Consider the following 26,752-nt stretch of genomic DNA (forward strand, 5'->3'; position numbering starts at 1 on the left):
ATTACGGAATTTCCGGAATTTTGAGAAAGCCGGTAGTTGTTCTAGTTTCTAAACCAACTTGTTTTTTTCTCCTGACTAAGAGGAATGTTTTGACGGTGGAACGGTTGAAATGGGTTGAAAAATGTAAAAGGAGTAGTCGAATGAAAAAAGGGTGGAAATAGGGTTAGGAAAACCAGAAATTTTTGGAATTCCTGGAAATTTGTTGAACGTGAGAAAATGGTAGATTAGATTTTTTTAAGGAGAGCACACAATCCTTAAACAGGCTGAATATTTTGAAGTTGTAATGGTATAAATCGGATGAAAAATTGGGATTTTTGGGAAAAGTGTAAAAAATGGAACGGTTGAAATGAATTGAAAAATTTGTAAGGGAGTAGTCAAAAGAAAAAAGGGTGGAAATAGGGCTTTGGAAAACGAGGAATTCTGGGAAATCCTGGAATGTTTTTGAACTTGGAAAAATAGTAGTTTAACTTTCCAGGATAGTGGCATGTGTTTAAGGTGGAATGCTTTGAATCGGTTGACAAAATTTGGAAATGGTGGAAGTTTAAAAAATGGGCAATTGATTTTAAATGGGAAAAATGTCCCGGAAAACTGGGAAATGAAAAGCCCACGATTCCTGAATAGGCTGAACAGTTTGAAGTTGGAACGATTTGAATCGAATTAAAAATGTGGAAGGTCGCGTGCGCCAAAATCTGCGGAAGAATAATAATAAATACCCAAAGAGGGACAAGCAGTAGAAAACGGATAGATGGTTGAATTTTGGTGTCGAAAATCGTGCTTTGGATTATTCACACTTAAATAGTTTTTCAATCAATGAATACCATTCTTGTTTTGTTTCATCTCAATGTTGAAATGTTTAGTAGCTTTTGTTGTGGAATGCTTTCCTACATCCATCCATCCAAACCTATTGTTTTTGATTAAAAAAATGTAACATGTCCTTTCCAGCCAAATCATATTGTTGATATAGATGCTCATATCTTCTGTACAGATTTACTTTACAAAAGAAAAGTGTACGATACTTCTCTTGTTGCCTTATTTGTATTTGACTATATTAAATTGATTTATTTAATGTTTGGCGCAGCCAGACCGTAGCAGGAGGAGATAGAAAGAAGAAAAAAAGAAGACAGAGGGGCAAATAGCGGGGATACGAGGGGGATATGACAAAGAGACAACGACAACAAAAACAAAATAGGCTAAAAAGAACTACCGCATTTTTCGGAGTATAAGTCGCACTGGAGTATAAGTCGCACCTGACGAAAATGCATAATAAAAAAGGAAAAAAACATATATAAATCGCACTGGAGCCCGGCCAAACTATGAAAAAAACTGCGACTTATAGTCCGAAAAATACGGTACATACAAACTAATAAAAACTACATACAAACTTAAACTCCACTCCAAACTTCAACTTTACTGATGTGTTGTGACCAAAACATCTTGCATCATCTGCTGTCAGCCCTGGTTAGGAATGTGTACCGAGACTGTGTTCCATAATGGCACCTGTTTTGGTGAAAACAGTCGTATCCAGACCATGAAAAAAAGTAACTATTAGTGCTTAATTTCACTAGTAAATGAATGCAGACTCAATCACATGCAGCAAGCTCTTGAAGGTGATTGTGCAAGTAATATCTTGTACTGTAAGATACACCCCGGCTCGGGTGAAGTTAATGTAACCTTTGCAAACCAGACTTTCAAATCAAGTATGGCAAGGCACGCAGTTGGTAACAGTTTACAAACATTTATTGAAATCCCAAAAAGTGTCAAAAGGTGAACAACGACAGAAAAAACAAAGCACCCACAATCTGTAATGGTAATAAATAGAGGCAATATTAGTATTGTATATTATATATAGTACATTTATATTCTAAATACATTTCGAAGTTGCATGCGTTAAATAGGCCTATATAATCAATCAAAATAAGCATATTAAAAATAATCAAAAGCTAAATCATTCATCATATCAAAATACATGTATTCATAATCAAAGGTCAATAATCAAATATGTCAAAGTAAAGAATTAACTAATCAAAACAGATTTAGCAAAATCAATTAGCAGTCAACAAAACTCATTTAACCGGTTACAACACAACATAATCTCATCATCAAAATAATCACCTCAATAGATTTTTTACTAAAGGGTTGCGTGCACGTGTAAACTTGATAGCACACGCAAAGCTGATCTACTAAACTTGTGACAAGAGGAATGAGTTCTCCATTTAGCGCAGACCTGGGCAAGTTAAGGCCCGGGGACCGCATGCGGCCCGTTAAGCTTTTCAATCTGGCCCGCCGGACATTGCCAAATATTTTTTTTAGATCTTTAAGCTGGAAACTGTAGCTGCCAATATGATGTGCAGTGATGTTTTCAAATTACCATACGTCTTGAACTATACAAAGTATTTCAATGGTTGGAATCTGCGCTTTTGCATGATATACTAGTTACTATGGTCATCTAATTAGTTACTGTGGTCATCTAAGTCACAGCAGCTCAGACGAGGCACCAAGCAGTGTGGGAGCGTTTCCACAGAGTGTTTCCAGAGCGGGCCAGCTTGAAATGCGGGTGTCAGGGACAGACGCGGAAGGAGATTATTACAACAAAGTTCTAAAGCTTAGTGATATGTCAGATAGTAGGTAGGGTTTTTTTTACCTTTCGCGTTCATATTTCGCTGTGGTTGTTGCATTTTTGTTGATTGTAAAATATGTCGATCAAGAGGGGTTGTCAGTATTCAGTGTTTTATCATTCATAGTTAATATTGTAAATCCCACATTCTTTATTTTCATGTGTCTTCATGTCTTATCCAGTAAAACAATTTTAATTCCATTCCAATTTTTAAGTCGGTCTGTCATAACATTTTTAGCACTTAGACATTATTGTGAGGTTTTGTATTAGTGTTCCTAAAAATAGATATACCGGCCCCCAGACACATTTTTTCTCTAAACTTGGCCCCCCGAGTCAAAATAATTGCCCATGCCTGATTTACAGTTTCTGTCGTCATGAATATGCAACATATAGGCTGATATTAACGGCCACATTATTGGGGTGAGAAGATGCAAACTTACAGTAAATATTTAGCACACGCAGTGTGATTTATCAAGGCTAAAATTGTTCTGCGGTTGTTGTTTTGCATGTATATTTATTATACCTATAAATGGTGTGCAAACTGGCATTCGCGCAAAAATAGCTTTTGAGAAAGGACTCCATCCTATGTATGCTTGTCAACATATATGGACTGTTGAGGAAAAAAAAACAGTAGCCATGTTGTCTATTGAGCAATATCATTTTATCCTTAACTGCCAGATGACTTAAGGGCCTAATTAAAGCAAACTCAACGGATTTATTTTGGGGTCTGCTGGTGTTTTTCTATTGTGTTCATATTTTTATTTAGGAAATACATTATTATTATATCTGTTTTGTATGATAAGAATGTCTTGCAATATGTATTTTCTTGTATTTTAATCATTCAGACCAGGGGTATCAAACTCATTTTAGCTCAGGGGCCGCATGGAGGAAAATCTGTGCACACGCGGGCAATAAAACAAAAAAATAAAGACAACTTCAGTTTGTTTTCTTTCTCTTACTTTGGCCAAAAATAGAACAAACACATTCTGAAAATATTACAATAAAAATATAGAAAAAAATACCGGCAGCGGTAAAGTTTAGATCCATGAAGGAAAGAAGAAAGTGAATGAATGTTTATAACTGAATACATTTACATATGCATAAAGATATGTTTTCTTTTGTATTATTATTTTTAATGAATTAAGTAACGTTAATGACAACCTTTTTCCAAAACACAATATGGAATGTGAGATATAACAGGATAATGCATACATTTATCATTTGTTTTCAAAAATGTTACAAAAAAGTGGCACCCGAAAAATGTACTGTGGGACCCCATTTTTATGACTTGATGGGGTCCCTGGGACCCCATTTTGAAAATTCCTAGCGCCAACACTGATGGAGTATTGGTGCGTGCAAAACAGCAGCAGGCGGCTGTGGCCTGCGGGCCGGTTCTAATACTAATCAAATATCATCCCGGGGGCCATAGATAATTCATTCGCGGGCCGGATCTTGACTTTGACACCACTGTTCTAGACGCATTAGTTCGCTGCAGTGTTGTGATGGTCCAAAAAAAAAGTTTTACATTTGTTTATGTTTTCTAGATTGCAATATAGATGTGTGCTGTTTGTTCAACACTGCAAAACCCCACAGGTAGTAGCATGTGTTTCCATGGGCACATAATGCCGGTAGTACACGCAAAACCTCGTTTAAATAAGACGGTCTGCGCCATTTTTGTACTTGTTGTCAATTATACACGCAGTCTTAGTAGATCACACGCAACACGTCCACTATTAGTACATTCGATTTTATAGTTTGCACATGCTGTTTAGCGCTTGGTATTTAGATCTTTGTAGATCAGGCCCTTACTGTAGTTTTCTGAAAAGCCTACTCCATTGATAGAATACAGGGAACGTAAAGCATTTGATAGCGCAGCAAAGCGCCAGTGGTTTATAGCGAATCATTTCTTTGCTGTTGTGTATAAAGCACAGTCTCCTACACACTGACTGCTGTAATAAAAGATGGAGGCTCAGTACATCAGAGCAGTAAGTTACTGCCTTCCCCAGATTGCTCCATTCATGAGAACAAAATCCAAATGGCTCCCCAGTTGCGTGTTCGTCACTCTGTCAGAGTGTGTGACGGTGTAGAAGTGAAATGTAATCCTCTGTTTGTTCCACTGCAGTTCTCTGACATGAGAGTGATTTGTAAGAATACAAATGTATGCATAGCGTGCACAAGTTTTGGGACTAAGAGTATGTGTTTATTATCTAAACTCATACATCTGGGAATTGCACATAGGATTTTCTTAAAGAACAGTTAAGTGCCCATCCATCCATTTTCTACCGCTTGTCCCTTGAAAATACTTAATTCTGCAGTTTTACTTACTGCACATTTTCATTAGCTTTATAGCTCTTTAGACCATCCAATTGGGTATCAAGTCATCAGCATAAAAAGGAACTGTATCAAGACATAGCGGGGTCACTTTTGTATAGCCGAGTTAAATCTTCACTCTATTGATCCAACCCTATCACCACTAATGACAGTTTGAATATATTTGCCAGCAGCAAACAGTCTGGATGTGCCGCAGTTTTTCACAGTAAAATGCAGTTTGTCTTGGCTGACAGTGTGCAGAGTAGAGTAGTCCCTTAGCTAGTGAAAACACCCAGGACCGGTAGATCATGTCTTTAAAGACTGCCCTGTAGACACATCATTTTCCTAATGAAAACAAAGTGACTTATCCTCAACATTATGATACTCTGGAGCCATACATGGACGGCAGCCTCGCGTGATCTAAATCTTCCTGATGTTCTCAATTACACCTGCTAAGGTACAGAATTTGATTGTACAGTTTGCTTGTTTCCACATCACTCTTCACAAAGAGAGATGCATTCCTGTTTGTATTAGTGTTTTTAAATGTGAGGAAAAACAGCTGAGCTCGGCAAAATCCTGCATTACCATAGCTATTGATTAGTTAAGGGTACAAATCTGTGATTTTTTTAAAGAAGTCAAATTACACTTAAGCAAGACACTGCTCCTACTCGTTTCCGCTTCACTATTAACTTTGTTTGTGTTTCACTGCCTAATTTTCACCTCATCCTAGTCTTGCTCTTTTTGTCCAGATTGTGCCGGATGCAGAGCAGAGATCAAGCAAGGTCAATCTCTCCTGGCGCTGGAGAAGCAGTGGCACGTCAGTTGCTTCAGGTGTCAAACATGCAACATGGTCCTCACCGGGGAGTACATCAGCAAGTGAGCATGAAAAGGACAACAGAAACCGAAAAGAATGCGATTTGCGTTGTTTTTTTTTTTTTTTTTTTTTTTTTTTAATTATTATTAAATCAACATAAAAAACACAAGATACACTTACAATTAGTGCACCAACCCAAAAACCCTCCCTTCCCATTTACAATCATTCCCTCTCATTCACACAAAAGGGTTGTTTCCTTCTGTTATTAATATTCTGGTTCCTACAGATACAGTCTGCAAGGGATACAGGCCGTGAAGCACACATGATTGTGTGTGCTGCTGGTCCACTAATAGTACTAATCTTTAACAGTTAATTTTACTCATTTTCATTAATTACTAGTTTCTATGTAACTGTTTTTATTTTATTTGAGTTTCTTTTTTGTTCAAGAATTATTTTTTTTTTAAATTTATTTATTCTTTTTTTTTAAACTAAAGGACATTATCTTCACCAGACCAGGTTGTCAATGAAACTAGATTGTTTAAAGAGTTCTTAGAACCAGATCCAGTCCATATTTTGTCCAGGTCGGGCTCAGCATAACACACCTTCATTTATGTATACTCAAAATTAGGGAACACAACAACAGATTGCATATAATCTATAAACAAAATTACATTTTCAAAATAAGCATTTACAAACGTATGTACAGTCCAGATTATGTCCAGGTCGGACTCAGAAACACACACCTTCATTTATGTACACTCAATTTAGGGAACACAACAACAGATTGCATATAATCTTTGCGTTGTTTGCTTTCAATGCCATTGACTATTCCATATTTTTGTATTTGTGTTGCAGGGACGGAGTACCCTACTGTGAGGCAGACTACCATGCCCAGTATGGGGTGAAATGTGAGGCCTGCAACAGATACATAAGTGGAAGGGTTCTGGAGGTGAGGATGCAGCATTATTTCTTCCGTAACACAAAGCTGAACAGAAATTCAGCTAGGTAAATCTCTGCAGTAATTGAGAAGTACTCAAATGGGAGCTGACTGTGCTAACTGAGCATAATCAGCCTTATCACAATGGAGCAGTCGCTTCTTCTTCCTCGGCTCAGTTTAAGCCCAGCTGTGCTTGGGGAGTGTGTGACTTATCATGGGAGAGTGATACACCCTTTGACATGCTTAACCAAACCAAAACAAATGTATGTATGTGGTTCTACTGTAGTCTAACATAGCAGGATCTAGTGTTGTCCCAATACCAATACTTTGGTACCGGCACCCGTACCAAAATTATTTCGATACTTTTCGGTAATTTTCTAAATAAAGGGGACCACACAAAATTGCATTATTGGCTTTATTTTAACAAAAAATCTTACGGTACAATATACATACAGTACGTTTCTTATTGCAAGTTTGTCCTTAAATAAAATAGTGAACATACAAGACAACTTGTTTTTTATTAGTAAGTAAGCAAACAAAGGCTCCTAATTTAGCTGCTGTCATATGCAGTAACATATTGTGTCATTTTCCATTCTATTATTTTGTCAACATTATTAAGGACAAGTGGTGGAAAATGAATGATTAATCTACTTGTTCATTTACTGTTAATATCTGCTTACTTTCTCTTTTAACATGTTCTACACTTCTGTTAAAATGTAATAATGTCTTATTCTTCTGTTGTTTTATACTTTACATTTTGTTTTGGATGATAACACAAATTTGGGTATCAATCCGATACCAAGTCGTTACAGGATCATACATTGGTCGTATTCAAAGTCCTCATGTGTACAGGGAGTTTAAAAACATAATATACATTTTTTTTTAAATGTAAGAAGATGTTAAGATGCGAAAAAATGTCAACGTAATCATAGTAGTATTGACTAGATACGTGCCTGTACTTGATATCATTACAGTGGATGTTAGGTGTAGATCCACCCATGGCGTTTGTTCACATTTTCATGCCGGTGAGCTACGGTGTATAGTGAACATGTTTAGCTATTCCTCGTCCTGCAGGGATGATACTTGTAAAAAAACATACTTTATTTGTCGCCATGGAGGCGAGGAGTAGTGATTTAGAAGTAGCTAAAACACTGCCGACTGGGGCTGGACTTTATCCGCTAGCTAGCTAGCCATGTCTTAAAGCACCTCTTCCGGTGGGCGTTTCAGTGTTATAACTTCACCATTATCTTTACTTTTTAAGCCAAAACGCGTCCGTTCTCCCTTTTCTGTCTACACACTGTGTCTGCTTGTAAATACTCCGTGATTGTGCGCTGCAGAACATGCGGACCGGTACTTTTCAGAGGCGGTATAGTACAGAATATGATTCATTAGTATCGCGGTACTATATTAATACCGGTATACCGTACAACCCTCGTAGGATCTTAAACTGTTTTAGAAAAACTGACTGTAGGGATGGGATAGATCGATAATGCTGAATTGGCATGTTTATATTTTAGGAGGAAGGAGGTATTATTTTTATCTGTGGACAGTTTTAAACAACCAGTGAAAACATGTTTTGTTACAACCTGTTTGTAACCATTAGCTGCTCTATTACTCATCAACACTATTCAAGTATAGAGATAATTGCTGTTATTTTATGGTAATAAAGCAAGTGGTGACAACCTTGAAGCAAATAATGGACATAAAAGGAGAAACATAGAAGAAGAAACTTGGGTTATTTTCAAATATTCAATCATCTTTTTTGCAGTAATTAACAATCAACATGTTATTTCCCCCACTCTTGAAAAAATATTATTCACCAGACTAGGGATGTCCCGATCCAGGTTTTTGCACTTCCGATCCGATACCGATATTGTTTTTGCACTTCCGATCCGATACCGATACTGACCGATACCGATACTGACCGATACTGGCCTATCCAAGCATGTATTAAAGTTTAAAGTTATTTAGCCTACTTAGTTGTCAGAATCATGTTGAAAAGGGTTTTAGTACTCTTGATAACAACTAGCCAGCTGAATTAGGGGAGTTTGAATAATACACAATGGTTGGTAACAAGAAACTGACCTGTTTATTCAAGGATAAACACAAAATAGACAAAATTATACATGACAAACAGAAATGGCATCATTGAAACTAGGGCTGGGCGATATGGCCTTTTTTTAATATTGCGATATTTTAAGGCCATATTGCGATACACGATATATATCTCGATATTTTGCCTCAGCCTTGAATGAACACTTGATGCATATAATCACATCAGTATGATGATTCTATGTATTTTGATTGATTGATTGAGACTTTTATTAGTAGGTTGCACAGTGAAGTACATATTCCGTACAATTGACCACTAAATGGTAACACCCGAATAAGTTTTTCAACTTGTTTAAGTCGGGGTCCACTTAAATTGATTCATGATACAGATATATACTATCAGATATATACCATCATCATAATACAGTCATCACACAAGATAATCACATTGAATTATTTACATTATTTATAATCCAGGGTGTCAAAAAGACAGCCAAAAGAGTTTGATATGAGAATAAATCTATAGTTAAAATATAGGGTAGAAATGCACCCATTTGCAGGAAATGTAGTCTTGATTTTCAAAATGTTCTTTCAAGGCTTGCATGTCTACATTAAAACATTCTTCTTCATACTGCATTAATATATGCTACTTTTAAACTTTCATGCAGAGAAGGAAATCACAACTAAAAAAATCACTAATTTTTTCATACGGTGTTGATGTGGAAATGTTTGCCTCGGCATTTTGATGGTGTGGGCGTGTGGCACCGAATGGAGATAAGCGTCTCGACAGACGTTACAATATTTGAACAATGATGACGAAAACTGTTTTCCCTGTCGTGTCCGTGTGTCGAAAATTGTTATGCGCTTATTTTTTTATTTGATTTTATGCGTGGCATATATTTGCTATGCGCAGAGGACGTTTGAGCAGTGCGCAATTGCACAAGCGCGCACCTTAGAGAGAACGTTGGTCACACGGCTGCGCTAGCATCACAGCTAACGTTAGCCATGCTGCTACATCTCTGCTGGGAGAGGACGTATACGTATGTGACGTGTGACGTGACAGTATGTGACGTGTGTAAGAAGGTGCGCTTGCTGTCTGTGAGAGGGAGACACAGGAAAGAGTGAGAAGAGCCTGTCGTGTAATGCCAGCAGCTAAAAGCAACTGCGTGAGAATCCACAGACCTGTGGATGTGTTGAAGGTGTGCTGGAAAATGCGGAACGGAAATTATGGAGCAGCAGAAAAGTGGAATGTATTATTTAAATCGGTGCGTTGAAAAACACAGAGCGGAGTTTTTTTTTTAACTGGATCTGGATCAGCATTTTCCCATGCCTTGCCGATACGCATTTTTTGGCAAATATCGGCGGCCGATCCGATCCAAATATCGGATCGGGACATCCCTAACTAACAATCAACATGTTATTTTCCCCACTCTTGAAAAAATATTATTCACCAGACTGTTTTGATAGGAAATTGTTTATTAATTTCTAAAAGTTCTGTTTGCTTAATGTGCAAGAAGACACTTTTTCCAAAATTTGTTCCTACTGCATTTAGGATAAAATTGTGATTGTATTGTATCCGTTTATTTCCAATACATTATTTGATAGTATTGCATATTTGCATCTCATCATCAAATATGGCACTACTATTGTATCGTGATGATGACTGGACTAAGGTGGTCAGAAATAAGTTGGCAAAAGGGATTATGAATAAAAAAGAGCAAAACGTGCAGTTATGTAATAATGTATAACAAAACAGGTTTCAACTGAAATATGTGTATAAGATGGTAAGTAAAAAGTAGTAAAACGACTTTTAGAAGAAGTTAATGTACAATTAAGGGAGTTGGATTGGAACTAATTTTAGAAGTGGGTTGCCACACGCAGACCCACACACACATTCACACACACGCACACACACACACGCACGCTCAATGTCTTGTTGTCCCTGCGCTCCTTTGCTCATCAAATTGGTTGGTGTGAAGTGCTTTGTTCTTCTCTTGAGTTATTTATAGACACACAGACATGTCAGCCTTTATCGGTGAGTCTCCCACTCACTCTCTACCATTCCTATATCTATGTCTCACTCCAGGAACGCTCAGGTGCATGCACACATAACTGTCAGAATTTGACATCCTAATGATGGGTTTCTTGAGAACTATGTATTGCATATGCTTTGGTGTAAATTGTGCGTAAATCTTGCTCCACAGTCTTTTTTATTTATGTTTTATTTTTTTGTTTGGTATCAGGGGTGAGCTGAAGCCTATCCCAGCTAAAACGTGGTTTAGTATTTTTTGTCTAATTATGACAACAAACAAAAGGCAAATAAATATCTTGAATAACACTTTTTTAATGAATGCATTCGACCGTTTGAGTGCCCAGCAAGTTGGACTGCAGGTGCAATGTTCATTAATAATTATCTTCGAATGAATAGTTGGTAGGTATATTAGGGCAAAGCTCTTGAAGTTTTCTGACAGCTAATCATGTGAGTTTTGTCAAAATATGTCTTAAATTGATCTTAAATCCCCAGTAGCACAGAGACTAACGTTATTATTTTAATGGGTTGCTCTAAAAGCTTGACACAAAAAGGAACTTGAGAGAGAGCGCTACTGTATAAACACCATATGGCCACAAACAGTAAAATCGGAAACGGAAATGTGTCTCTGTTGGTTTTCCTTACAATGTAACCTGAGATGAAAAAGGAGGACCAACATTTGCTAATGCATCTTCGATACAATTAGCAACTGACCAGGGTGCAAGCAGTTCTATAAGAGATTTTAGTTGCTGCAGCGGTTTGTGTATGCACTGTTTGTATGAGCAACAAAATACTACCTCGCGCAGACATTCTAGGTGTGTTGAGATGAAATCGCTTTGGTCCACTTGGCACATACTGTTTCTATAAATAAAATTCCCTGATGTTGTGTCAGAAAGGTAGAGGCGATGGTTTGAGGTCACACCTCAGACATCAAAGAAACACATGCGGAATACAGGGGTAGTGTGGCTCAGTAGGTAGAGCGGCCGTGCCAGCAATTTGAGGGTTCCTGGTTCGATCCCTGCTCCCGCCATCCTAGTCACTGCTGTTGTGTCTTTGGGAAACAGGCTTTATAATGGGTTTCACTATGTAAAGCGCTTTGAGTCTCTAGAGAAAAGCGCTATTTAAATATACTTCACTTCACAACAGCCCTTAGGACTAATAAAGTACTGCAATACTAATGAAATAAAAAGGTACTTTACTGTCCTTTACTTAGCTAGCTTGTAGCTAGCAAGCAGCTACCGTCCAGTGTTTTAGCTACTTCTAAATCACTAATCATCGCGTTCATGGCGATAAATAACTGTGTATTACAAGTGTCATTCCTGCAGGACAAAACATAGCTAAACATGCTTGGAATTGGGGGTTAAATCACCATCATGATTCCCGGGCGTGGCCACCGCTGCTGCCCACTGCTCCCCTCACCTCCTAGGGTGTGAACAAGGGGATGGGTCAAATGCAGAAGACACATTTCACCACACCTCGTGTGTGTGTGACAATCATTGGTACTTTAACTTAACTTTAACTTTAACTTTAACTTCACCACTCAACATAGGAGGATACAAAAGCTAACCGCTAACAGCAAACTAGCGCTCCTGAATGTTTTTTTTTTTTTTTTTGCTGCAGCTGTTTCATAAACTGTAATGTACATGGTAATTGGGATTTGTTACATATTTTATATATAATATATATATATATATATATATATATATATATATACAAATATAATATAATATAATAATATCATATATACGTATATATTATATACAAATAAAATATAATATAATATATCAGTATATATTATATACTGTATATATAATATGTAAATATTACATATATCCATCCATCCATTTTCTACCGCTTATTCCCTTTTGGGGTCGTGTTATATTTTATATTGCTACTATGGTACATTTTTTGTCTACTTAATACCTGCATCGTCATTTCCATCCCTACCCTTTCCATCTTTTGAAACTGAGCTACTTTGTGGAACAATTTCCCTTGTGGATCAATAAAGTTTGTCTAAGTCTAAGTCCAAGTAAACAAAATGATGGATCTATACAAATATTGATTGTAACAATACCAAGTACACGTACCATATCTCGTCAATAAAATGATGATCACACCATATTTTTTATTATCACAATATATTTTTTTTCATTTTAGTATTATTTATAAACTCAGTAAATATGTTCCTGGACACAGAAGAACTTCACTTATGACCAATGTATGACCCTGTTGCTACTTGGTATTAGATCGATACCCAAATTTGTAGTCTTACCCAAAACTAATGTAAAGTATCCAAAAAACAGAAGAATAAGTGTTAATTACATTTTAACAGAAGTGTAGATAGAACATGTTAAAACAAAAAGTAACCAGATATTAACAGCAAATCTATGAATCCATTTTCTACCGCTTGTCCCTAAATAATGTTGGCAAAATCATACAGTGAGAAAAAAACAATGTTACTGCATACGTCAGCAGCCAAATTAGAAACCTTTGTAACCACTTTGCTTACTTACTACTAAAACAGAATTTGTCTAGTCTGTTCAGTATTTCATTTAATGCCAAAATTGTTCTTGGATTGCAAAAACATGTTTAATTGTACGTTTAATTAATGTATCATAAGATTTTTTGTGGTTCTCTTTATTTTGAAAAGTATCGAAATGCATTTTGGTAGCAGGACAACCCTAATGCTTAAATGAAATGGTGTTTATATCAGTGTGTTCCAAGGACATGCTTGACACTCATGCCCTTCACTTGCATGGTCACATTCATCCCTCCTTATCTCCAACACACACACACAGTACACACTCACTCCTGCACATCCTCATATGATTGACCCACAGGGACAGTTGCTAATTATGACATTCAGGAGAACAGGGTGGGCTTTCATGTGATTGCTGCAAGCTGATGAAACAAGTACAAGCTATCTTAGGATGGTGCCTCATGATCGGTCAATGCACTATGAAGTCATTGTGACCTGTTGTTGAACTGAACCCATGCTTAAGATTGAGCACATTCATTATGATTATGTTTGTTCTTCTCTTCTTATCCAGGCTGGAGGAAAACACTACCATCCAACCTGTGCCCGCTGTGCCCGCTGTAACATGATGTTTAAAGAGGGAGAAGAAATGTACCTGACAGGTAGAACATGACGGATAAACGCACACGCTTTCTGAATATACGCTAACAAAGTGCTGCAATGACTAGTCGACATAATCGACAACATTGATTATATAACAACAAAGATTTGTTATTGTCAACAGGTGGCTTAATAAAATTTAAATTTATAGAACGCCATGATTGTACATGTTTTCACTGTTATTCCTGTTAGCCATATTGGACCAAAAATACAAAAATAAAAATCTGTCTGGAGCCGCAAAAAAATGAAAGCCTTGTATAAGTGTTATAATGAAGGCAACACATGATGTAAGTGTCTATATTAGCCTACTATCAAAATAACTATGTGTCGGAGGCTGACGCAAATCTTCGTTGACAGAAATGTTGAAATGTAATATTTATTGTACACATTTTTACAACATTGGAATACATTAGTAAAATGGATGCTTCTCAAAGGGTGAGATACTGTAACTCCTGGAAATGACTGGCTTAGAATGGCCAAAAGTATAGATGTGTGAGTTCAAGTTAAAGGAAACTGCAGGCTGTCTTCCTGTAGATCAGGGTTGTCAAACTCAAATACAGAGTGGGACAAAATTTAAAACTGAACAAAGCCGCGGACCAAGGTTGAACAAATTAACCTTTTAATATGGGTTGTACTTGTATAGCACTTTTCTACCTTCAAGGTACTCAAAGCGCTTTGACACTACTTCCACATTTACCCATTCACACACACATTCACACACTGATGGAGGGAGCTGCCATGCAAGGCGCTAACCAGCACCCATCAGGAGCAAGGGTGAAGTGTCTTGCTCAGGACACAACGGACATGACGAGGTTGGTACTAGGTGGGGATTGAACCAGGGACCCTCGGGTCGCGCACGGCCATTCTTCCACTGCGCCACGCCGTCAATAGGGACCCAAACAAGTTTTGCATTGAATATTGAACAAACAAGGCTTATATAACTTTATAGTGACATGCAAAATCAAGTTTCAAATAATAATAATAATTAAAAAATATCACTGGCATATCAAATACAATTTAAATAAAAATGTAATGCCTCTTTTCTATTTGCAGCCTTCTGAGGTAAATATCAACATAAATTTTTTCCACAGGCTAATACATTTGAAAATAAAATAATGAATAAACCAACCATTCAGTCCTTTTTACTGCTCAATTTGCGACACACTGATCTAATCTGATGTGCCCAAGCCAGATACCTGCCATCTTTTCTTGGATGCTAGTTCATTAATGTCGGGGCTCAAGCTTTGAGCTGAGGCATCCTTCATTATCGAACAAAGTTGTTCATCAGTCATTATATCTCGTCCACCCGGACCACAGTCTTGAGGGCGTGCTTTAAAGGCACTGCGTTTATCGTCCTCCACGAGCTGTCGTCACGTCTACGTCATCCATTCCAACAACGTGCCGGCCCGATCATAAAATATGTGCGACTTCAGCACGCACACACACACGTAAATGCAACGCATACTTGGCCAACAGCGATACAGGTTACACTGACGGTGCCCGTATAAATAACTTTAACACTGTTAGAAATATGCGCACCTAACTCTTCCGGGCTGCAATATACACCCCCGCTACCACCAAACCCCCCGCCCCCCCTCGTGCGTCGGTTGAGGTGGGCGGGGTTGGGAGGGCGGGGTTTGGTGGTAGCGGGGGTGTATATTGCAGCCCGGAAGAGTTAGGGCTGCATGGGATTCTGGGTATTTGTTTTGTTGTGTTTATGTTGTGTCACGGTGCGAATGTTCTCCTGAAATGTGTTTGTCATTCTTGTTTGATGTGGGTTCACAGTGTGGCGCATATTTCTAACAGTGTTAAAGTTATTTATATGGGCACTGTCAGTGTAACCTGTATCGCTGTTGGCCAAGTATGCATTGCATTCACGTGTGTGTGCGTGCTGAAGCCGCACATATTATGTGACTGGGCCAGCATTCGCTGGACTGGGTGAAAAGCGGACGTAACTATTTTTGGGAGGGACACTGAAATTTGAGTCTCCCGGGAGGGTTGGCACGTATGAGAATTAGCGGTGAATGCGGTGTTACCGCGGCACCGCCGCTGAATATAATCGGCGGGCCAGCTCTAGTGTTAATTTGATATCGCCTCAAGGGCCAATTTGGCCCGCGGGCCAGAGTTTGACACACATGCTCTAATGGATTTAACACGCCACACAATTCACTAACATCAACAAAGCTCACCTTTGTGCATTCGCGCACAGTATAAAACGTTTGGTGGACAAAATGACACAAAGAAGGAGTGGCATAAAACACGTCTTTCTGTGGCAGCGTCAGATGAAGTTGTACATGTAAACAAACAAATGTGTCTTCAAGGACCGCCAAAATTAGTAAGACAAAACGGTGCTCTCCAAATGCTCCCATCAATGAAGCATGTTTAATATAAACAGTGGGATTTCTAACAATTAGGTGTCATGTGAAACCATATTAAAACAAAAACAATGTTTTCCTTCATCTTTTTACATTTTCATGAATTTTTTTAAAAAGCTCAAGGAGCCAATTGGGCAGCACTAAAGAGCCGCGTGTGGCTCGAGAGCCGCAGGTTGCTGACCCCTGCCTTAAGTCAATAATTGCAGCTACATAATAGTAACAGTACTTTTTTCACTGAGTTTCATGTGTATTTTTCACTGTGGTTAATATATACCGTGGTTGAACAATTTCTTGTCAGCAATATATGTTTATTTTGTTTTAGTTATTAGGTTTAACAAATTTGTTGAAATCAAGTTACGGACTCAGCGTCAAATGTGTACAACAGATCATAAGCAAAAAGCTTATTGACTAAACGACCGTTTGAAAAAATGTATAACCATAGTTGATGATGAAAATAATCATTAGTTGCAGCCTTGGCTTGACCCATACATTAAAACTTACATGTCAACCTGTTCTTGTCTTTCACTCGTCAGGATGTGATGTGTGGCACCCATTATGCAAACAGGCAGCAAGAGCAGAGAGGAGACTAAGGGTGAGATAAATATAAATTTTTTGGATGAAGCAGTAAATACAATTGTGAATCCTCATTGCTTTGTGCTTTACCAAACAGCATAGACGCCTGTCAGAAACCTCCATCTCTCCTCCAGGCTCCTCCATTGGCTCCCCCAATAGGGTTATATGTGTAAGTTTGCACCTTATTATCACACTTGCATCCACCGGCACCTACTGTACTGTATCAAACCCTTAAGCAAGAACACATAACACACCAAAGGGGCTACCTGTTAGGCACCAACTTGAGGGCTGCTCACTCCTTTGGCCTCCTCACTTTCTGTGCTCGTTTGTTCATGTCATGGCGCTAGCTAGTATGTCACATGCTCCTACATCAATGTGGTGTTTGTTACCCTTCCCTTTCTTAACATTGATTTCACCATGTCTTTTTGCAATGCACTAACCTATCACTAGAGTCTTGACACTTGCTATGGCTGTACTCACTATTTATGCTTGTCCATTGGAAAAAAACAGGTGCTAAGAGGTCTTACTTCTAGTACCTGGTCAGCTGGGAGATTGACATTGATCAAGCAGATTTGTTGCTATATATGTAAGGATACATGCCTTGAAATGAAATAGGTAACAAAAAACATGTAACATTAATTTATCCTGTGCACTATCTCCACATTTACTTATTTTTCAGTTTTCGCACGCTGAAATGTACAGTAAAGACAGGGCATGTGTTTCCCATAACTACCTTATTTTTCGGACTATAAGTCGCAGTTTTTTTCATAGTTTGGCCGGGCTCCAGTGTGACTTATATATGTTTTTTTCCTTCTTTATTATGCATTTTCGGCAGGTGCGACTTATATATATATACAATATTTCTTGTGTAGCACTTAGCATTAGTGCTGCATGATGCTTAGTGTTTTACTATAGCAAGATCTGCTTAAAAGTTGTGTCTCATCCTCTGTATATTCAGACTCAAAAAGATAAGGTTTTGAATCATCTTTTATCCCAGCGTCTCCCAAAGCCTGTCATGTCATGATTACTAGTCGTTGTTGTTTAAGGAAATAGCGAACAGTGCAATGCGCTCTGTGAAATCAGTGTGCCCCAAAAAATGTTCTGACAATGCTTAAAATGATCAAAATACTGTAAATATGAATGTTCCTGTTACTTAACCCCCTTACAACATTTCTATTAAACATTTTGGAGGTTTTGTTTGGGGGAATAGAGCGAACCCTCATTACCTGCATTGTTAGCTGACTCTTGCTAGTATTTATTCATGGTTTACAATACATAAAAAAATAAACAAGTGTTTTTGTCTCACATAATGATCATCATTATTATTCATGGCGGACCATAAAAATGTGAAAACCAAAGGGGTTACAGACGTTTATTGCTAATTGATACCATACATGACCATGGCAAGCATAATTCCGCGAAGTAGGATTATTGTTACTCAACCAACTATTTTCCAAGTTCATAGTTCTAGTATAAAAAAACCTGTTTACAATTTTGTAAAAACGTTTTTTTTTATTAGAGCCCTCTAAACATGAAGTAACACCCTTATTCACTTTTACGCTTGTTTCACCCAATATAGCAGCATTGAGTGTGCTCTACTGTATATTACAGTACTCACTCATAGCCTGGAGCATTCTAGACGTGTTAAATCACAGCAGATACGTGGATAAAATTTGTTTCGTCCTGTGCATGTGCCGAAACCAAGGGCGTAAATTGTTCTGTCAAAAACTTGGTCAGTTTGACATTCGCAGCAACGATCATTAGTTTTGTTGTTACTTGTTAGCATTTAGTCCAATTGGCAATGTGTGTCCTGCATTCATTGTAACAATGCTCACACCAAAGCTGTATTATAGATGTAGAAGATGAAGTTCATCTTAATTCAACAATCTTCATCTCTCGTGATCGTTTATCTTTGGTCTTCTTTACTCTTGGAACGGCTCTAACTGGCAAACGCCACTGCACCCAAGGCCAACCCCTGAATCACAGCTCAGACTTATACACAATACACCAATTGAACACTACAATAATACAAGGTCACCTGAAAACACAGTAGTCTGCATACAATTATGCAAAACCAAAGTCACAAGAAAATGTGCAAGTCTAGTGCAAGGTATGTTGACAACTGCATATGTCAACCAGTCCAATGGGCATAGAGGTAAGCCAGTTCCACTGTATAGTCTTGGCCAAACGCTTTGGGAAATAATCAAATTATGTGTTTTAATAACTCTGCTGCCTCATTATTTTTAGGAAAACAATATTACGTGCATGTTACATACTGAAAAATCAAGAATGTTTTGTGGTGATCACAGAAATGCAGAACACATTTTAAGTCAAATCTAAATGTCTTGTTTATGACTGTTAATTTTTCCGAAACTGAGCCAGTACTGTGAAATTGAAAAAAGGTTCTAAATGACTACAAATTCAAATACAGTATGTACATATACATTGGTTCTCAGTAACACAGCTACTGTATCATAACCAAGTTAGATAATTCCTACTTTGGATCATCACCATATTATGTAGCTTTTTAAATGTTATCATAACAAATAATGCATTGTCGGTCATCTTTGAAACTACAAATCATTGAATCAGTGCTTCATAGTTGACATACATTTTGGACTCAATACAGCTGAGTGATGGCTGTCAGTCTCCTAGAATTCTGTTTGGAAATGTGTCATGGCTCACTGCATGGTGGTCTGCTGCCTGTTGTCAGTGTGGGTATGTCAAGTGTTGTCTGCATGCAAACGTGAGTCACTGCTCTCTGCTCGACTCTCATCTCTTAATCAATGACCTTTCTGGTTAGGGTGATGGATGAGGGACAAATGCAGTGTAAGCACACTTGCCTTCCGTGCTGTTTCCTGTTCCCCTCCCACTGTCTATAGCTGTCATTCCCCCTGAAGGTCAACATTTTACACTGCTGCTAAAGGCTTCAGCGTACAAGTGTACTTCTGATGATGCACTTTGCAGATACTTGCACAGGCTCTTGTGTTTTTGGCTTGTAGTTTACTTCAGCTGCATGTTCTATTTGTCATCACTTGTGGAGTTTCCATACTTTTGTTTTCTGGGTGTCGTTCATGCGGTTGCTGTTGTGTCTGTGTTGGTGGGTGTACGTGTGTGTCCTCTCTCCAGGCCAGATTGGAGCATGAGTTCCTAGATTATAAGGACCTAGCTGCCCTACCAAAGATCAAGGCCATTTATGCGGTCCAGCAGCCAGACCTCATATCCTCCTCATACCAGCCCTACCACAGATACACCTCTGATGACAGGCTAGACACTTACATCTATGGGGAGGTACTACTGCGACACACTCCAAGCCAAATGTGGAACTCGTCTCTCTTTTTTAGGCAAAAATGTTCAAATGGACCCCCTAAAAAATGCCTTTGAACTGCTTGTCTTAGTACGGTTAGTATTTCTTTATTTATGTAACAGTGGTGCCTCGGTTTTCATTCAGCCCGGTTTTAGTATGATGTTGTTTTAGGCGAACATTTTCACCAAAAATATTTTCAGGGTTCGAGTGGGAATGTGTACTTTGACCTTAGTTTTGAATCAATACTGATACTCAACTGTACCAATTGTCAGTACTTTTGTATGTGTTCATATCTGTTAATAAATGTTATTGTATAAAAATATTTGTATACTTTTAAATCCAACACTTAATCCTGAGTTGTGCTTTTCAGTTGTTATCTTGTTTTATTACACTTCTGAGGCATTAGCAAGTATTGCACTGTAGAATAAAGTACACTGTAATATGCTGTTGTAATTCATAGATGTTAGATGCCAGTAGCGTATAGACTACGGTGTATTATCTTAGCCAGGAAGTAGTCTTTGCGTTTATGTTCAATGTGCCAGTCTTTTCTTTTGTTAAGCCCTACAAAGCATACTTGCCAACCCTCCCGGATTTTCCGGGAGACTCCCGAAATTCAGCGCCTCTCCTGAAAACCTCCCGGGACAAATTTTCTCCCGAAAATCTCCCGAAATTCAGGCGGACCTGAGTGACGTGTCGACAGCCTGTTTTCACGTCCGCTTTCCCACAATATAAACAGCATGCCTGCCCAATCACGTTATAACTGTAGAATGATCGAGGGCGAGTTCTTGGTTTCTTATGTGGGTTTATTGTTAGGCAGTTTCATTAACGTCCTCCCAGCGCGGCAACAACACACAACAACAGCAGTCACGTTTTCGTCTACCGTAAAGCAGTTCGTCTGCCGTAAACAGCAATGTTGTGACACTCTTAAACAGGACAATACTGCCATCTACTGTACATGCATATGTGACAATAACATCTACGGCTTTTAGAGAGTGCAGTGCACAACTGCGCACACAACAAGGAGACGAAGCAGAATGCATCATCAGAGAGGGTGTTCAGCATGGTTAGAAAAATAGTGACAGAGAATAGAACAAGGATGGACAATTCAACCCTTAACTCAACAATGAGGAGATGAGTGTTATGTGTGTGTATATATGTAAATAAATGAACACTGAAATTCAAGTATTTCTCTTATTTATTTATATATATATATATATTCTAGCTATATATATATATATATATATATATATATATATATATATATATATATATATATATATATTCTAGCTATATATATATATATATATATATATATATAGCTAGAATTCACTGAAAGTCAAGTATTTCTTATATATATATATATATATATATATATGAAATACTTCAAGTCAAGTATTTCTTATATATATATATATATATATATATATGAAATACTTGACTTGGTGAATTCTAGCTGTAAATATACTCCTCCCCTCTTAACCACTAAAGGCTTCAGCGTACAAGTGTACTTCTGATGATGCACTTTGCAGATACTTGCACAGGCTCTTGTGTTTTTGGCTTGTAGTTTACTTCAGCTGCATGTTCTATTTGTCATCACTTGTGGAGTTTCCATACTTTTGTTTTCTGGGTGTCGTTCATGCGGTTGCTGTTGTGTCTGTGTTGGTGGGTGTACGTGTGTGTCCTCTCTCCAGGCCAGATTGGAGCATGAGTTCCTAGATTATAAGGACCTAGCTGCCCTACCAAAGATCAAGGCCATTTATGCGGTCCAGCAGCCAGACCTCATATCCTCCTCATACCAGCCCTACCACAGATACACCTCTGATGACAGGCTAGACACTTACATCTATGGGGAGGTACTACTGCGACACACTCCAAGCCAAATGTGGAACTCGTCTCTCTTTTTTAGGCAAAAATGTTCAAATGGACCCCCTAAAAAATGCCTTTGAACTGCTTGTCTTAGTACGGTTAGTATTTCTTTATTTATGTAACAGTGGTGCCTCGGTTTTCATTCAGCCCGGTTTTAGTATGATGTTGTTTTAGGCGAACATTTTCACCAAAAATATTTTCAGGGTTCGAGTGGGAATGTGTACTTTGACCTTAGTTTTGAATCAATACTGATACTCAACTGTACCAATTGTCAGTACTTTTGTATGTGTTCATATCTGTTAATAAATGTTATTGTATAAAAATATTTGTATACTTTTAAATCCAACACTTAATCCTGAGTTGTGCTTTTCAGTTGTTATCTTGTTTTATTACACTTCTGAGGCATTAGCAAGTATTGCACTGTAGAATAAAGTACACTGTAATATGCTGTTGTAATTCATAGATGTTAGATGCCAGTAGCGTATAGACTACGGTGTATTATCTTAGCCAGGAAGTAGTCTTTGCGTTTATGTTCAATGTGCCAGTCTTTTCTTTTGTTAAGCCCTACAAAGCATACTTGCCAACCCTCCCGGATTTTCCGGGAGACTCCCGAAATTCAGCGCCTCTCCTGAAAACCTCCCGGGACAAATTTTCTCCCGAAAATCTCCCGAAATTCAGGCGGACCTGAGTGACGTGTCGACAGCCTGTTTTCACGTCCGCTTTCCCACAATATAAACAGCATGCCTGCCCAATCACGTTATAACTGTAGAATGATCGAGGGCGAGTTCTTGGTTTCTTATGTGGGTTTATTGTTAGGCAGTTTCATTAACGTCCTCCCAGCGCGGCAACAACACACAACAACAGCAGTCACGTTTTCGTCTACCGTAAAGCAGTTCGTCTGCCGTAAACAGCAATGTTGTGACACTCTTAAACAGGACAATACTGCCATCTACTGTACATGCATATGTGACAATAACATCTACGGCTTTTAGAGAGTGCAGTGCACAACTGCGCACACAACAAGGAGACGAAGCAGAATGCATCATCAGAGAGGGTGTTCAGCATGGTTAGAAAAATAGTGACAGAGAATAGAACAAGGATGGACAATTCAACCCTTAACTCAACAATGAGGAGATGAGTGTTATGTGTGTGTATATATGTAAATAAATGAACACTGAAATTCAAGTATTTCTCTTATTTATTTATATATATATATATATTCTAGCTATATATATATATATATATATATATATATATATATATATATATATATATATATATATATATTCTAGCTATATATATATATATATATATATATATATAGCTAGAATTCACTGAAAGTCAAGTATTTCTTATATATATATATATATATATATATATGAAATACTTCAAGTCAAGTATTTCTTATATATATATATATATATATATATATGAAATACTTGACTTGGTGAATTCTAGCTGTAAATATACTCCTCCCCTCTTAACCACGCTCCCAACCACGGCCCCAACCACGCACCCCCCCCCCCCCCCCCCCCCCACGCCCCCACCTCCCGAAATAGGAGGTCTCAAGGTTGGCAAGTATGCTACAAAGTGTTGTTAATATTATACTTATTACTTAAATCTGTTTGTTCTGAACATGATCAGTTGTAGTTTACCAAATTTGGATGTTATAAAAATCTATCCATCCATTTATCCATTTTCTACAGGATGTCCCTCCTCATGTAAAATTGCTAATGCTCATCAGCGGCATGTCTTTGGAAAATTCTATCTAAATTACCTTTGAGCTAGCACATTTTAAAAAGCAAACTTTTTAAGCTGACCCTTTAGAACGGATCAATAACGAAAAACTTGGTACCAATGTATATGCAATTAGAGTTTGTTTAAAGGTGCAACAATCAAAACATCAAACAGTGCCATTGACACAATTTCCACTTTGAGATTCTGTTTATTCACTGAATCTGATGTAAATCTGCATGATTCAAATGAATACAAATCCTTACTTATCTTAATGTGTGGATCTTGATAAGGTCATCAAGTTCATCATGTGTTTGAAACCATTCTTCTCAGTTTGAATCAAAAAGCTGTTTTGTTCCAGTAACATACTTATGGATGCCTGCCAAGGAGCAGAACAACTGTAAATATATAAGCTATTGTCGTAAAGTATATTCTTCTGATGCATTGCTGCACTTTTTGTATTTTGAATAACGTTTTATGTCTTATTCTGCAGTCTCTTGGGACACTCTCTCCCTATTCTCAGGTAGGCATTCCTCTCACAGTGTTACAAGAATAGCACTTAAAACACTTGAAACCACTGGACTCTTTTCATTTGTCCTGTTGTACCTCTCATCTGTCTTCAAAGGACTATGACTGCTTGGACATAAAGCAGAGGCGATGCTCCAGTCCAAGTTATATTGACTCCCCAACCTACAGTCGTCAAGGGACGTCACCTATCATGCCACGCTCTCCGCAGCACTTTGCGTACCCCGGTGAGTGTGGTGTCATTCCGTTTTAGAATCAATCAAGCCTTTGTGAATGCTGAAAGCCAAGCAGTCACAATACTGGGATTTTACAACAAATGATTGGACCTTTTCTGCAAGAAGAAATGCGAGATCATTGACAAGTTACAGTGATGCTACAGTGATATATATCATGGTATCAGTGTCGAATCAAATTGCTTTTCCTCATAAGTCTCTTTAAGTCTCTCATGTACACGCAATTTCTTTGAATTCAATATAATTAAATGTTTATTCGGTGTACTTCGGGCAACCCCTTTTGCACAAAGATCACCAGAAATCGAAGTTGTGACAGTGGATCTATAGATAGTCCCCCATTTTTTATTATGTGCATTTTACAAAGAGCCAGATGCAATATATGGCTATATAATTGTTTTCAACACAAAAAAAGTCAGAGAAGTGTATACAAAATAATGACATATACAGTGGTACCTCAGCACCTTAATTTTCGAGTATTTTCATACTTCGCCAGGCAGCTCGGCAGCGCTGTGCTTACACAGCCAAACAAAAGCCACACAGCGGACATTAATCCATGAAAATATGGAGAAGGTGCCGAATGGTTTTCCTGACGTGTTTTAGTTATTTATTTTCTCCTTACTCAACAAACCGGACGATGGAGCGTTAGCCTTGCTCACTGGCTCATTTGCTGACATACATATCGGTTTCTGTCAACTCTGACCCCTTCCGTCTGTCACTCAACATAAACAACAATTTCCAAGTTCCTGTTGTTACAGGACAAAGAAGCAGCCCAAAACATACACAGCATTGGTTCGGTCCATATAATTACATTACTTCATAAAACTACTGTAGTTGTTTGTAGTACATTATATTGTTTTGATTTTCAAATAATATTACCTATCAAAAATATGTTTTTATTTTTGAAAGGCATGTTACATGTAAAAATTATGCTGTTTTTAAATTGGTTTGGATGGTTGGAAGCTCAAAAAAGCTATACTTGCAGAAACTCTGAAAAACTGAACACCTACTTAGTGGCCTAGTGGTTAGAGTGTCCGCCCTGAGATTGGTAGGTTGTGAGTTCAAACCCCGGCCGAGTCATACCAAAGACTATAAAAATGGGACCCATTACCTCATTACCTTTAACCCCCAATTCCTATTGGAATTCGGGGTTAAATCACCAAAAATGATTCCCGGGCGTAGCCACCGCTGCTGCTCACTGCTCCCCTCACGTCCCAGGGGGTGATCCAGGGATTTGCAGAGTATAATTTCGCCACACCTCGTGTGTGTGTGTGTGACAATCATTGGTACTTTAACTTTAACACCTGTATCTTCCCTGAAATAAAGCAGAATCGTACAGTCTTTGAATTCAGAGGTGATTTCGATTGCGGTGTATTTCTGAGGCTCTCATGGTTGGGTTGTGCTGCGGCTGGCTGCAGGTTCCGAGAGCGGTAGAAGCTCACCTTATTATGGCCAAGAGGGGCGGTCCAGCACGCCGACCACCAACCAGCCCCCAAAACATTTCCATGTACCAGGTAAGACACCTCACCACTTCATCTCACTCTCACAAAAAAGAGAAGGTTCCTTATGAGTGAACACATAACAAAGTCCTGTTCTTATTAAGCACTTAATCCCCTTTAGCGCCTATTCTTACCCTCATACTGCATACTTGACCTTCTTTTATCGTCCTTTACAACCAATTCTCCTTCTACACATCCCATTGTTCCAAAAGAAACTCAAATTCTTGAGCCTTTCTGCTTTTATGCCAATGCGTTTCAATGTTCCATCTCCTCTTTCTCTCACCAGCCACAGGGGAGCCCAACATCTACAGGAAGCCTCCCATCTATAAGAGAACGGGTACAGTGCAGTTAGCTCCGCCTTAGCCTGCCTGTCCTCCTGTCAGTGTAGTCATGCTGTGCTTGGCGTCAGTGTTATTACTGATCTATTGATGTCTTTCAACAGCCCCGTAAGGACAGAGTCTAGATTTATATTGACATCGCATTTACTATTTCAAAGAGAGGAATCCCAAGCAAAACGTTACTAAAAGCATCATTCAGACTGACTTTATTTTTAGGTGTATTCAATATATACAATAAAAGCTGTTGTTTAATGGCCATAAGTGAAGTCTAGTTGATTTACTGTGTGAAATGTGCACTTGGCAAGATAAATACATGCACACTGGAAAACTGCACAGTGTGTATTCAGGGTAGAGGTTTTTCAGCTTTATACATGGGACTCAATGCTTTTAACCATATCCACAATAATTTACAG

The 26,752-nt window shown here is 38.2% G+C and overlaps 1 protein-coding gene across 6 annotated transcripts in view; it reads left to right on the plus strand.

Moving 5' to 3' along the window:
- The window catches only part of ablim3 (actin binding LIM protein family, member 3), a 101,702-nt gene that overhangs the window by 54,440 nt on the left and 20,510 nt on the right, over positions 1-26,752 (plus strand). For 2 of the 6 annotated variants that reach the window (XM_072912351.1, XM_061928055.2), the window contains 9 exons: positions 5,674-5,800; positions 6,594-6,687; positions 13,807-13,894; positions 16,801-16,859; positions 16,938-17,009; positions 24,241-24,270; positions 24,373-24,499; positions 25,921-26,016; positions 26,288-26,338. In XM_072912351.1, the coding sequence (XP_072768452.1) occupies positions 5,674-5,800; positions 6,594-6,687; positions 13,807-13,894; positions 16,801-16,859; positions 16,938-17,009; positions 24,241-24,270; positions 24,373-24,499; positions 25,921-26,016; positions 26,288-26,338 (744 nt within the window). Of the gene's footprint in view, positions 1-5,673; positions 5,801-6,593; positions 6,688-13,806; positions 13,895-16,800; positions 16,860-16,937; positions 17,010-19,969; positions 20,132-24,240; positions 24,271-24,372; positions 24,500-25,920; positions 26,017-26,287; positions 26,339-26,752 lie in introns of all 6 variants that reach the window. The other 4 variants (XM_072912352.1, XM_072912353.1, XM_061928052.2 and 1 more) reach the window with 3 other exon arrangements.

This window comes from Nerophis lumbriciformis, linkage group LG35 (genome assembly GCF_033978685.3).
Source record: "Nerophis lumbriciformis linkage group LG35, RoL_Nlum_v2.1, whole genome shotgun sequence".
In the NCBI taxonomy this organism is placed as follows: Eukaryota; Metazoa; Chordata; class Actinopteri; order Syngnathiformes; family Syngnathidae; genus Nerophis; species Nerophis lumbriciformis.